Consider the following 14,196-nt stretch of genomic DNA (forward strand, 5'->3'; position numbering starts at 1 on the left):
ACATTGTTTTTTGTTTTTGTTTAGTGGTGCTGTGGCTGGGAACCCAGGGTCTCACATATGCTAGGCAAGTGTCCTACCACAGAGCTACATTTAGTACCAGTGTCTGTTTCCTTACATAGAAAGAAAAGTCTCCCATGTCAGGTTGAATAGCTAGCACAGTGGTTTCCTGTACACCTTTCCCATCTTCTGCTCCCGTTAGCATCTAACATTGCCCCAGAACAGTTATCCAGGTCCAGAAGGTACCAGAAGGAATGCTGATACGCCCCGTCAGCTCATCTGGAGGCCCCTGAGATGTCACCAGGCTCCCGACACTGCCCTTCTCTTCTGGGCTGCATGCAGGGCCCCACTTTGTGTGGTTGCCCAGTGTCTTTCGTCTCTCCTGGTTGTTCTTGACATTTTTTTTTTTTTTTTTTGGGAGGACGAAAACTTTATTTGGTGCTTATGGTTTCAGAAGTCTCAGTCCATAGGCAGCCAGCTCCATTGCTCTGAGCCCTAGAGGAGTCCCAAGTGTGTGGTGGAAGAAAGCAGGTTGGGACATGACACCAGGAAGTAGAGAAAGAGAGAGCTCTCAGCTCAGTAAGGACAAAATATACATCTCAAAGGCACATCCCCAGGCATCCAACTCCCCCAGCTGCACCCAAGTTGCCTAACAGTTACAACCAAATTAATCCCTTTCAGGGGATTAATGCTCTGATTAGATTAAATTTCTTATAACTCAATCATTTGTCTCTGAACTTTCTTGCACTGAGCCTTTGGGGGACACCTAATACCTAGCATAACATTCTACCCACTGGCCTCCAAAAACTCATACTCATCTCACAATGCAAAATATATTTAGTTCATTTACAAGAGTCCCCATAGTCTCAACAGTTCCAGGATTGACCAAAAGTCCAAATCTGAAGTCTCCTCTGAAACTTAAGGCAAACTCTCAGCATGAGCCCCTGTAAAAATCAAATCTAGTTACATATATCCCATATATAAAGGCACAAAGAAATGTTTCCATGTGAAGAAATAGGGGCATAGGAAGAAGGAATGGGACCAAAGTAAGACTAAAATCCAACTGAACAAACAAGTCCTGTAGTTCCATGTCCAATATCTGGAACACTTGGAATTGTGTACGATGTTCTCCCCAAAGAGCTGTGTAGGGGGCTGGGGATGTGGCTCAAGCGGTGGTGCTCTCTCCTGGCATGCGTGCGGCCCGGGTTTGATCCTCAGCACCACATACAAACAAAGATACTGTGTCCGCTGATAACTAAAAAAATAAATATTATAATTCTGTCTCTATCTCTCTCTCTCTCTTAAAAAAAAAAAAAAAAAAAAAGAGCTGTGTAGGTCTGCCCCTATGGCATTGCTGGTTGAAACCCACATGGCCTCTGTCTTGGCTCAATTTCTGCAGCTTTCCTCAACAGCATTCATGGTACTGGCATCTCTTAATCTTGAGGGTCTCCACTGCAACTTTAACTTTGTCCTCACATCTCCATGCATCACCCTGTCAGGGGCAGCCCACAGAGACTGATCCTGCTGCACTTTGCCTGGCTTCCCAGGCCTTCCTTTGAAATCTCACTGGTAGCTTCCATGACCCCCCAACTCCAGCATCCTGTATTCCTGTAGAATCAGCACAATATGCTTGATGCTAGATTCTTCCACCATTTCTAGCAGTAGCCAAACCTCCAGGGACCACAACTGCAGCAGCCTCTTGAGTACCTGGGTGGCTCAGCATTGTTCTTGACACTTTTGAGAAAAACCTGTGAGGTCTTTTGGAGACCTGGTGTTTTGTGTCTGGTGTTTGTCATGATTAGACTGGCATCATGGGTCTTATGGGTGTGCTCTATTCCTCCTTGGCCGATACCAGAAGGGACATGTTATCAATTTGTTGTTTATTACTGTTAATGTATAAGAAATAGATGGGAGTATTGTTTTGTTGTTGTTTTGCCTGTGAGTATCTAGTTGTTTCACCACAGTTTATCGCATAGACTATCCTTTTTCCGTGGAATTTCCTTTGCACCTTGTCGGAGCCTCGTGGCAGTAAATCTGCATCTGGCTTCTCACTCTGCTCTGTGGGTCTGTGTCTCTCCTTTGGCCAACACCACGCTGAGGAGAGCACTGCAGATTCAGAAGTTGTCTTGACATTGCGCACTGTGAATCCCATCTTGCTTTTCCATTTCCACCACTCTTGTAGCCATTCTGGCTTAATAGGGACTCTTAGATCACCTTACTTGTCATGGCTCCTCGGACTTGCAGTGGGTTCCGCAGGTCTGTGCGTCTGCCCAGCATCGGGTTTCCCGCGAGTGTGGCGAGTCTCTGCCTTCATCTGGGGCTTTGGCGGTCCACAGTTGCCAGCATATAAGCCACAGACGTTCTTTTGGATTCATACCTACTTATAAATTTTACTGCTATTTTAAATTGTACTTTTAGTTTCAAATTATAGTTTTTCGTTGTTGATATATAACTATAGTTGATTTTGTGTATTTTAGGCTCCCTTTTAAATTCTCTCTTTTTTTTAATAGATTTTTTTTTTTAAATTTTCTGTGTAGACAGTCATCTGTGAAGAGAGACATTCTATTTCTCCCTTTATTCTTGCCCAGTTTCACTGACCAGACCTACATGCTGAGTAGGAGGGGCGAGAGAGGACACTCTGCTGTTCTCTGATCTAATGAGTAAACTTTAATTCTTTTACATTAAGTCTGATGTAAGCTGTAGATTTTTGGTTGATCCCCTGTGTGGGAAATCTCCCTTTATTCCTAGATTGCTTAGGGTTTTGGGTCAAGAAGGGGTATTGAGGTTGTTAAATACTTCCCTACCTTGAGATGCATGTTCTTTCTCTTTTAATTCTGTTAATATGGTGGGATATGGTGATTGGGTTTTAAATGTTGAACCAGCCTTGTGTTCTTGCATAAGCACTGTGGTTTTAGTGTGTTTTAATTTTTATATGTGGCTGGATTCTGATGGCCAGTGGATGGTGGATTTCTGTCACTGTTTGTGGAGGTGTTGGTTTGCAGTTTTCTTTCCCTGCAGTAGCAGTGTGTCTGCTGAGAGGGGCTGGATATGGGTGGTGGTCTCGGTGTTGAGCTGATGGGCCTGTCTAGTTGGCACCCAGTGTGCCAGTTCTCTTCCTACAATGTGCACAGAGTGGGTGCAGAACAGCCAGCACCTTGACCAGGTTTGGTGTTTAGTAATTCTCCAGGAGGATAATATGAAGGCAGCTGTTCCCAGAACTTCAGCATCCCTCCACTTTGGTGAGCATCTTTCAGACCACACTCTGGGAAATGGAATGGACACACAGCATGGCCTCAAGGAGATTGGTGATTTGGCCAGACACTCCCAGACTTGCCTGATGAGACAGAGTAACGTAAGAGAACAGATCCTTGTGAGCAGAGCTGGCTTTACCACACAAATGTGAGAAAAGGAGAACTGTAGAAGTACGTGGTTCTCATCTGAGCAAACTGATGTGGGATGTGACCTGTTCATTCTGTTGGTTGTCCAAAGTGTGGGGCTGGGGCTGTCGCTGTGGTTTTCTCTCACTGATCAGAGTGGAGCAGAACTCTCCTGATCTCGTAGGAAGTCCATCTCTACCCACTTTTGCTGCACAGGGAGCCCAGGAGACAGTTCCAGTAGGAGCTCTTGGTTCCTTCCCGAGGCCTGCACCCAGAAGCACCGTCTCAGGCCCTCTCTGTGATTTTCAAGCATGTGTCCAGCTTCCTGCACTCATTTTATGAAGATCGACTTAGATATGAGAATGTGGTGGTGGCAGGTTACCTGTGTTTGTGCTGGGCACGGTTAGCGTGGTTCAAAGCAGTTTTATTTGTACCTGCAGTTGACTCAGCAGCAGGAGCTGGGCAGAGATGGGAATGGCTTCTCTGTCCACCCTGCTGCCAGATGTCATGACTGGTAGGTGCTGTCATGAACAGCTGGGCTCTTAGGAGGAAGCCATCCCTGGTTTGGGGGCTATCTCAGTAGATTCCTGGCCAAGACATTGTCACTGGAACCTTTGATCTTGTTCCTAGGCACCACACCAACCCTGTGGGCACCGAGTGGCGATGGAAGATGGACCAGCCTGAAATGATCTTGGAGGGCGCTGTGGAAAACCACCTGGACATGATGAAGCAGTTCAGAGGTATTCTGCAGAGGGACAGCAGCACCACTTGGAGCCTGAAGCAGTGTGGTGGGGGGATCGCCTCTTTGGGGTGTTTTGCTCTGCTGGAAACTTCCCATAGGGAAGCAAAAACATTGTAGAAATATTCTATGTATCTTAACCTTTAAAAATTTTAAATTTTATATTCCGCTTGATGGAAAAACTGAAAATTCAACCTAAAGGCTAGCAGCTCGATCTGTAAGTTTTGCCTGGGAGCATATCATCCTTCCTGAGATGCTTTGCCATTTCTCTGTCCTGGTGGGCACAGCCTTATGAATGGCCTGGGAATTTTAGGTCATAGGAAAGTTCTTAAGTAATATCAGACAGTACTGGAAAAGCTTTTGTGGTTGAATGCCTTATAAAAAAGGACGGATTATATCGAAAGTTTTTTTCACGTAATCTATAGTAATACAGCAAAAAATCTGCCACTCAGTTTCTAGAATTTTCTGATTCAATTCTTTTTTTAATTATATTTAAAAGATATTTGAATCTACTAGAGATTCTTGGTCTCAAAATCTATTGTGTATTAGAATCACCCGGAGGGCTTGTAAATACAGGGTGAATTCTGTGAGTCGGAGCCGGAGCCCTCCTGAGCACCGCTCTGCAGAGCTGGGGTTGCAAATAGGTGGCTTCATCAAGCAGTGACTGTGAGTGATGAGCTGAGTGTGCTCCCGTGCTCCCCACCACGTGTCTTATCGCCTCTATTCCATTTCCTTCCACATTTGACAGTAAAAAGATTCCAACAGAGGTTGCTCTGATTTCCTCCTGTGTTGTTAACAAAATGATTCCACATCAATAATAGTTCACAAAAAGCAGTCAATAAAGTTTTGCCTTGTTCTTTATGAACTAGGGAGAATAGACCTGTACATGTTTGTTTATGGGTAGGTTTTTTTCATTTACATTTGCAGAGATGCTCATAAGTATTGTAATTTTTCGCCTTGACTTTTAATCTGAATCATTTTTTATGGTGGGGTGGGGATAGATTGCTTTCTGTTATTTGGATAAAACAGGGTCTCTTACCAGACTTTTGGGAAATTAAATGAAAGTGTTGGTAAAGAACAATAAGTCTCAACTGGAATTTGACTACCTTTTCTTAGCCTTTTTGTTACTTTAGTTAATAGTGATTGTTGATCCTCAAATCACATACACAGTATGTTTAAAGGTAGCATCTTGTTTTTTTCTGGATAGTATATTCAGGGTTCTCTGGAGAAACAGAAGAGTGTGTTTCAAAGAATAGACTGAGAAAGAGATTGACTTGTTTATTGTAAGAAATTGGCTCCTGCAACTGTGGGAGTTTGGCGAGCCCTGAATGTGATGGGCTTGGCTGGCAGGTTCGGGACCTGGGAAGGGGATAGGCAAGAGTCCCAAGGCAGTCTGCTGACAGAATTCTTGCTCAGGGAGGTCCATCTTCACCTGATTAGATCAGGTCTCTCCACTTTATGGAGTATAATTTGCTTTACTCAAAATCCAACAGTTTTAATCCTATCTAAAAAACATCTTTGCAGAAACATCCAGAATAATGTTTGACTCAGCATTGGGCACTATGGCCCACCCAATTTGACACATAAAATTAATTGTTACAAATAGTAATGTCAGAAGCAGGAAATACCAGGATTTTTTCCTTTTTTTGCTCTACTGAGTGTACTTTTGGTGTGTTCTTGAGGAGCTAGCTAAACCCTGGTGGGGGCTTATTGCTGGAAGCCCTGAATCTCCTGGGCAGTTGTGTCCCAGGCAGTTGCTGTAGGAGGAAGCAGCCCTGGGGAAAGATGTTCACTTGGGTAGAGTTTTCTCAGGGTGTCTCCTTGCTGAGATGCCCTTGGTACAGAATGGCATTCTGAGTTCTGATAGTAATTTTTCTGACAGGAACATTTTTGCAAATGCACTTTAAATGGAAATCAGTAATGAATAAGTCATGGAGTTGACTTTGTCAAGTTAGTGAGGCATGTTGGGTGAATTCACAAGAACGCGGGTTCTGGGTCTTGTGTCAGACCGGCTTGGGGGGTTTGAACTGCGCAGAAGGTTCCAGAGGTGTAGGAAGCCAAGGCGGTTTTTCAGTGAGTGCTGCCTTCCAAGGGGATAACTGGCTGTGGCTTGCAGAGAGCAGGGGCAGAGCTGAGGGACTGCTTAGCTGGCTTAAGAATGCACGAGGTGGAGTCCGCTGTCACCAGATTTTCTCCTAAGAATGGCTTGATAGGGTGTCACCTGGGAAAATCTCACAGAAGGTGCTTTCTTTTATTCCTTAATTGATTGACTTTGGAAAATGTTACCACATCAGCAAAACATTGACTCAACAGTAAGTTTGATGGAGAGGTTTTCCATGCGGGCCTGGGAGACCTCAGCTCTTCATCTTACCACAGCAGTTTCTCTATCCACCAGCAGAAGGTGGTGCCGGTGAAGGTGTGGTGGATGTGGGGAACCAGGCATGGCTAGCTCCTTCCGCCTGTGTTTTCATAATGAATGCCAGCTCCCTTCCCCTCCAGTTTGGGGCCCTGGAGGCTGTTTACTGCTTCTTACCTCATTCTGAGTCAAAATAAGCCACATTGGTTTTTGAAAATCTGGCTTCCTTTTCTAATTGCTGCAGTGAATCTTGCCGTGAAACTACAGTATTAGAAGAGGCAAAAACCTGATTGTTGAGGAGTGGATGGGGCAGCGGGAGGGGAGAGCAGGGCGCGGGGCTATGGGAGGGTGAGGTACTTGCTAGAGCTAACAGCAGAGCCACCAGTGTAGCTGCTGTGATGCGTCACTGCCCACTCTGGCCTTCACCAGTGGTCGTCCTCTTTCCCACCAGTCTGGGCCCTGCAGTGAGCTCTCCCCTTTCTTTAGCCTCAGGGGACCAGGTGCAGGTAAAACAGGCCACCTCCTTTCTGGCTGCTCAGCTTCAGGCGAGGGTCGAGGGACACACTGCCTCTTCTGAGCCCCACACCCTCCCCTGGCTGCAGGTTGAAATCTGGCCTCTGTTCATGTCCTGGTGGAGGCTCTTCTGGCTTCCTGGCCCTGAGCTCCTTGTGGAGATTGGCCTGGGGAAGAGGCCCGGCCCTGTGACAAGGAGCTGCCCTCTTCCAGGTGCCCTGCCCTCTTCCAGGTGCCCTGCAGGACCCGCTTCTGTCTCTCTTCCAACACATGCTTGAATTTCCCCTGTTGAAGCCCCCATGCTTGCTGCCCTGTGCCCTTCGTGGCTTAAAAGGAAAAAACAAAAACAAAGCAAAACAAAACAAAAAACAGAGCAAAGAACCCAGAAGAAACGTGTGTTTCTGGCTTCCTTAGTTGGAATTTAGAGCACATTTTCCCATAGTAAATAGTATTGGAATTTGATTAGATCATATTGAAGCGGTTTATCAGTATTATGGTTTAGGTACATTACAGATTAGTTTGGTGTTTGGGGATTGTAAGACTGGAAGATGCCACACCACACGACACAGATCACCAAAGAGGTTTTCCACTTTATTACAAAAGGCTGTGGGTTTATATAGATCTAAGGAGAGGTAGCAGGGCTGAGGTAGATAACAGGTCGCCCGTTTATTGGCAAGCTCTTCCATATGTCAGTTCCGGAGCCCAAGAAGTTAATTCTAATTGGGGCTAAGGCTTCCCAGGGTTTGAACATTGGCGCTGGTGGGAATGTTTCATGCCAGTGAAAGAAACAAAGAGGAGAAAGAGGGTCGTTAGACGCCATGTTGGGGTTTTTTTCTGGGGTGCTGCCGCCGTTATGTTTTCCCAACAGGGATTTGTTATGTTCATTAATTTACATATAGTAGCATTGTATCTGTGGGAATACAGATTTTAGTCTTAAAAATGCTTAGAAACAGATGTCTTTTGTAAATTGGAAAGTACACTATTTTAAAGGCTTGAAGCCTTTCCCTTTGGCTTGTTATGTTCCAGGTATGTCCACTTTGGCTTCTCTGTAGAGGTCCACTTTTTAGCTTGCTAAGAACGTTCTTTGCCCTGGCATGGAGTCCTTTGTTTTCTAGAGGGGGGGAATACCTGCTTTTTGTCGTGGGTCTGGTTCATTTGTGGTTTTATTTTGGAGGACAGGACAATGACTGTTGCTGCCCATTGTGTTGGAGTTTCCTACTTGAGCCAAGTGGCCAGCCTTGAGCACATTTTGAAAACATTCTCTTGATTTTTTTTAATGCTCCCCTTCTGTGCTACTGTTCTCAGTTCTGAAGGCAATCATCTTTCTTCTCATGACTGTGTTAGCTTTCCATTTATACACATGCACAATTAGCTCTGTATTGATTAAAAGTGGGTCAGAACTTCACTGTGAGTCAGCATTTTTCCAAAATGCTGCTGCCCCTTCTGACTGCCCTTGCGGAGAGCAGCAGCTCAGTACTCATGGAGTAAAACTGCTGTCCACAGCGACCTGGGTCCTGAAGATGCAGAGTTGAAAGGATGCATTTTGTGCCAGATGCTCATCTAGAGTGACCTCGGAGGAAGGGTCTGCGCTCTGGCTTTGACAAGCCTGGTACACAGACGGGAAGGGGGAGGAGTGCACCACCTGCTGGTGCCCCTGAGCATGCCTGTGCAGAGCCTCAGTGCGGGTGTCTGTGTCAGATGTATCTGTGACGTCCAGCCCGAAGGTTCAGGAAGGGTTGAAGAGGACATTTTATTTCTGATTAGCCAGGTTTGAATGCGGGAAGCTGAACCACTGGCTTGCTCGTATGTTGGTCTGTGGGTTGTGTGGTTTGTTAAGAGGAGCCAGGAGCCCTGAGCTCTTGCTCCGGCCTCTTCCTTGAGAGGTGTGACCTGATGACCTGCTGAGAGCCACAGCTGAGTTGGAATGATGCATGGCATTTTTGCCAGAAGGGAGTGGTTGAGAGGTGATGCCAGCGAGCCATTGAGATGATGATGGTTATGTTAAGCTGTGTATTCAATTGTATATTAGACCCCTGTTGCCCACTACTTTGGAGTTCTTGTGTTGGTTGGGGAAGTTCCGGAGGAGGGATTCCGGTTGGTGGTGTTCCTAGAAGGGCCACGTGAGTGGCGTTTGGGGAGTTCCTGTTTTGAACCTACAAGTGCCTTGTGGCGGCTCGGTTATTTTGTGCCCAGCCAGACTGCGGCAATGACCCTGGTCAGAGAAACAGCAGGAAAGTTGCTTAAAACCAGAAGTAAAAAAAAAAAAAGTTGCTTAAAACCACCAGTAAAACCAGAAGATTCCAACAGCAAAGCAGAGTTCAATTGTGGAAGGTCAGGGCTTGGTCCCTGAGGACAGAGGGCTGTGTGCGTCGTGGGAACGGCATTGGGGAGATGCAGTGGGGTGCTGCCGCTGCTGGCACTGCCCTTCTCCAGGACGTCCTCCCATGAGACCAGAGGCTGTGGGCAGCTGCTGGAGGACAGTGAGCACCTGGTTCCAGGGAGGACTCTGCGGGAGCCTCAAGCTGCCAGTTTGGAGTGGAATGTGCTTTTACAGGAAGAGGCTTTGCAGGGCCAGCCTTTTCTGTCAGGATGGTTTTTAAATCCCAGAGCCTGTGGTTGTAAAGGTTGGTCCTTGTTTGCTCTTGTGGCTGTCTGACGGGCAGGTGTGGTGGTAATGGTTCAGTGATAGCTCTCCAAAAGGTGGCACTTGTCTCTTTGCTCTGGGCTGTCCTCCTTCCTCTCTGGCGGCTCCTTGCCAGTGTCCTTTGCTGACCTCTCCTCTCTTCCTAGAATTGTGAGTGTCCTGGGTCAGGGTCCTTGATCCTCTCCTGTCTGCACTTCCTGTCTTAGTGATCTTATCCAGTCCCTGGATGGAAATGCCATCGTTTTGTCAAAATGTTTACTTCCACCCAGAATCCAGGTTTGAATGTCGTGTGTACATTCAGATGTCCAGTGGACGCATCAGACTTGGCACGTCTAAGATTGAGCACTGATCATAACCACTCCCTCTCCCCATTATCTGCCACCTGCTGGACTTGCTTTGTCTCTGTTGATGGCAGCTCTTTTGCTCAGGCTGTTAACTTTTTAGTGATTTAGTGATGTTTGGAGCTGTAAGTCCAATCCAGTAGAAAGTCCTGTTGACTTGTCTTTAATGCAGATCCCCTTGGCAATTCCACCTCCGCTGTCGCCATCTTAATCCAAGCCTCCAAGTCGAGTGAATTTCTTGCTTAGGTTGTATTATGGCCTCATGGCAGATAATCTTCTTTGTCCCTCTGTCTTCCCTATAGCACCCAGAGTGACACTTAAAAGCCACCATGTTATTCAGATTCCTCAGGTGAGCACACCTCACCTCCCACTGGGACCACCTAGGGTGCAGGCCAGAAGCAGAACTGCTTGCCTCCTCCCACACCTTTGTCTGCTCTACCTTTTCTTTCCCAACATTTATCACCTTCTAACTATTAGTATTATCACAGTCCTTGCCAGTGTGCTAGCCATCAGTTTAAGCCTGGCCCTTGATTTACATTTATGGAAAGAAGACCCATGGAAGGCTGCCTCTAGTCCACAGGGGCTCTGCCAGGTACTCAGAGGTCCCAGGTGTTGGTGGCTGCTGCACTGAGGGGTGCACTGTGCTCTGGATGGACTTGCTGTGTCCAGTGTTACTCTAAACTCTAAAGGCACACGCTTTCACCTCTTTATTTACTGAAAGAAAAGTCCCCTGAACAGTGCTTGGCACATAGTAGGTGATTAGCTTATTCATTTAATTGAATGGAATTACCATTTCATTTGAAGTGATTAAAACATTTGATTTTCTTTTTTAATCACAAAATTAAAATATTTGCAGTAAACACTTTTTTGAATGCTTATGTGCTGAGTCTGACATTGTGCTGAGCATTTCTGTTGCTTATTTAATTCTCATAATTATGTCTGCATGCATGTGTGAAATCACCATCTTACATGTTAGGGAAAGAGAAGTAAGAGACTCAAATGTTGTGTAGAGTCAGACTTTGGGCCTGGGCATCCAAGCTTTGTTGGCCAGGGTCTCACCAGGGCTCAGTTCTTCCATGTTCTGAGCTTTGGGGCAGCTTTGGAGTTCAGGTTGAATCTGCCCTTTCACTCTTCTGTCTGGAGGGATGTTAAAGTTGGTGGTATTTCTTACCACCAAAAGGAAGTATTATGGGTGGTGCTGTGTTGTCTCGGATCAGGCTGTGTTTAAAACCGTGGTTCACTTGAGTTATGATCTTAGATCTCACTGGACTCGGTGGTGCATGCATGTAACCCCTGCAGCTTGGAGGCTGAGGCAGGAAGATTGCAAGTTCAAAGCCAGCCTCAGCAACTTAGCAAGACCGTGTCTCTAAATAAAATATAAGAAAGGGCCAGGGATGTTGCTCAGTGGGTAAGCACCCCGGAGTTCAATTCCTGGTATTAAACAAAAAGATCTTAGATCCTCATAGCCTAAGAAATGATTCATCCAGAAATACTGCTGTGACGTGTGCTTAGAGGGATGGGTGTCCGAGAGGGCACCACCTGTCACCTGGGTTCTGCTGAGGGCAGCCTGCACCTCCTGTGCTGGACTTACACTTGCTCACTTAAGGTGGGTTTTATTTGTGTGTAAAATAGAATTACCTCCTGAAAGCTGAGGCACAGCTGGTCAGTGAAAGTACCTCTTCTTCACGTTCTTGGCAATGCGGGATGGGAGTGCGGTACTCTGGTCATGATTGTTGTGGATGCCAGTCATTGACGTCACGAATTAGAGGAAAGTGGCAGCAGCAAGTCCCTCATGAGTGCTTCTTGTGTGCCGGGCTCTCAAGATCCCACCCAACTCTTGCTGTATATTTTTTGATTAGTATCAAAAAATGAATTTATTCTCTGAAACCAAAGAATCATTAAGGAAAGGCAGTGTCCTCGGTCAGTGCCTTCCTTGACTTGTTCCTCTCCTCTGTGTCTGTCCTGCAGGAGTACCAGGTGTCAAAGCAGAGCGGTTTGAAGAAGGAATGAAGGTTAAGCACTGTGCACTGTCCCTCGTGGGAGAACCGATAATGTACCCTGAGATCAATAGGTTCTTGCAGCTACTCCACCAGCGCAAAATCTCCAGTTTCCTCGTCACAAACGCACAGTTCCCTGAAGAAATCAGGTGAGTAGTGCAGCCTGTTGTGAAAGCTGCTTGGATCTGTGTGACTGTAGAGTGAAACCCATAGGCTCCTAGACATTGGAAGGGATTGATTTGCTTACTACATACCCAACTCAAGAAGGTGGACCTGGTCCTGCTTGTCAGAACCCATTCCAGAAAAGATGGTATAAGTCAGTGGACATGTGAGCTATGAAGGTGGTTGCTGAAATCCTGGGAGAATTCCTGCAACTGCCAAGCCTGGCAGAGACCTATTGGAGAGTGTTGTCTGTGGGCATACCTTCCTCTGAAGCAGAGCATCCTGCCAGCTTGGGAAGAATGTGTACGCCCAGGTGTTGAGGGTTCCTGAACCGTGGCAACCTCCTGCCTCTGGTCTCCGTAACAGAAGATGTGAATACTCTGCTCCTGTGCTTCTGTGGATGCCCCACTGCAGAGGGAAACACTGGAAAGAAAATCACAGTTGCAGGGACGTGTGCAGATGTTTCTTCTTGCTTTTCCGAGAGCGGCACAGCAAGAGGACTTAGGTGTGCAGGTGGTGTGCGTGGGTCATAAACAGGTGCAGAGATCTCTCATACTAGGGATCCGAGCATTGCAGGCTTTGGCTTCCAGAGATTTGGGTCCTTGTGGGCGACCCCAAGGATACTGAAGGTCAGATGTAGTTTGAGGAAAGCTTAAAAGTAGGGCAGTGAGTGTTCCCTACAAGATACTGGATCATGAACCACAAGTTTCTGAAACCACTCTGGAGCCAGCTAGTCCTGAGATGGCCTCCACTTCTGTTTCCATCATCAGTGCTCCTCCGATGTGAGCCAAGGCCCCCACCATGCTGTGCCTAAGAGACCAGGAAGAAAGTGGTTCTCGGTGCTCATTTCTGAGAACTGGGAGGTATTGAGATGCCAGTTGTCTCTGGGGTCTTCATTTCTTTCAGGGAAACGAGGCTCCAGACTGAATCTTGGAAGCTCCATGTGTTCATGGTGCAGCTGCACTCAGCGGGTCAGCGGTCAATGGTCAGCCCAGGCAGTTGCTCAGCGGTCAGCCCAGGCAGGCAGCTCTAGGCGAGCGTCATGCAGCCTTTTCTGGTCTGAGCTCACAGGAGGACGTGGTCATGCTGCCTGGGTAACTGGGTGCCTTACAGGCTGGATATTTGTGTCTCTCTAGAAGAGCCTGGCTGTGTTGGTGGCTTCCCCGCCCTACCTTGGAAGCGTTGCATTCGTCCTGGTGGCCTTCTTGAGGTCTTCAACTTTCCCAGGAGGGTTTCAGTACTCCAGGTGCAACGTAGTGGGCTCCTCGCTGACAATGACCCTCCCAGGGGCGTTGTCCAGTGACAGTCCTGCAGGGCTTATGGGCGAGAGCTCCATGCCGCCCCCACTAGCTGTGGTCGCAGTGTGGAGGCAGATAGGAGGGAAAGGACGAGCCGCACTGCCCAGTAGCTTTGTCCTTCTGTCACAGCTGAGGCTAACGAAAGCATGTGCTTGGTGCTAGTGAAAGAGCAGGGGTGGCTGGACAGGAGGGAACCACTCCTGAGCAGTGTCTTCTCAGGCTCACAGAACACGAGTTTCCATGGGGGTCTTTCTTGGGAGAGTCACTGATCTGCTTTAGTGGATATCGTCACTAATGCTGTCTCTAGCTATGTGATAAGACCTTTCTTTCTGCTCCTAAGTATGAGCCGTGCAGTTGTGTGGTCCTGGCCAGCTCTGCTGGTCTCGGTGTGCTCCTGTGTCAGTCGGTGGATCCACTGGGCTGGCCGGGTTAGGATGGCCTTGAGACCACTGGGGTCCACATTCATGAGTTCTGGCAGGCTTCTCTGGACTCCTGGGCAGGGCGCCAGCAAGAGAGAGCGCCTTTCTTAGCAGGACGTGAGCTGGAATCGCCTGGCCATGCTGTGTGTCCAGCTTCTGGGGATGCTGCAGGCTCTTTGTCCTGTCGCTCCCAGCTCTGAGCATTTGCCTGCCATTCTCCTGAGGCCACCCTTGGCATGATCTGTGCTGTCTTCCCCAGGAACCTGGTGTCCTTCACGGGCCGGCTTGCCTTTCAACTTATTTGTTACACCGTTCTTAATTCCCCAGTCAACTCCGTCATTCTTTCCCATTCT

The 14,196-nt window shown here is 47.3% G+C and overlaps 1 protein-coding gene across 8 annotated transcripts in view; it reads left to right on the forward strand.

Moving 5' to 3' along the window:
- LOC107147020 (S-adenosyl-L-methionine-dependent tRNA 4-demethylwyosine synthase TYW1-like) overlaps positions 1-14,196 on the forward strand; it is a 194,855-nt gene that overhangs the window by 45,450 nt on the left and 135,209 nt on the right. For all 8 annotated transcript variants that reach the window (XR_007342733.1, XM_048789877.1, XM_048789881.1 and 5 more), the window contains 2 exons: positions 4,005-4,114; positions 11,936-12,113. Coding sequence is in view for 7 of the 8 variants with exons in the window: in XM_048789877.1 (XP_048645834.1) it covers positions 4,005-4,114; positions 11,936-12,113 (288 nt within the window). In the remaining variant the exon portion in view is untranslated. Of the gene's footprint in view, positions 1-4,004; positions 4,115-11,935; positions 12,114-14,196 lie in introns of those variants that run through there.

Source organism: Marmota marmota, unplaced genomic scaffold (assembly GCF_001458135.2).
Source record: "Marmota marmota marmota unplaced genomic scaffold, marMar, whole genome shotgun sequence".
Classification (NCBI taxonomy): Eukaryota; Metazoa; Chordata; class Mammalia; order Rodentia; family Sciuridae; genus Marmota; species Marmota marmota.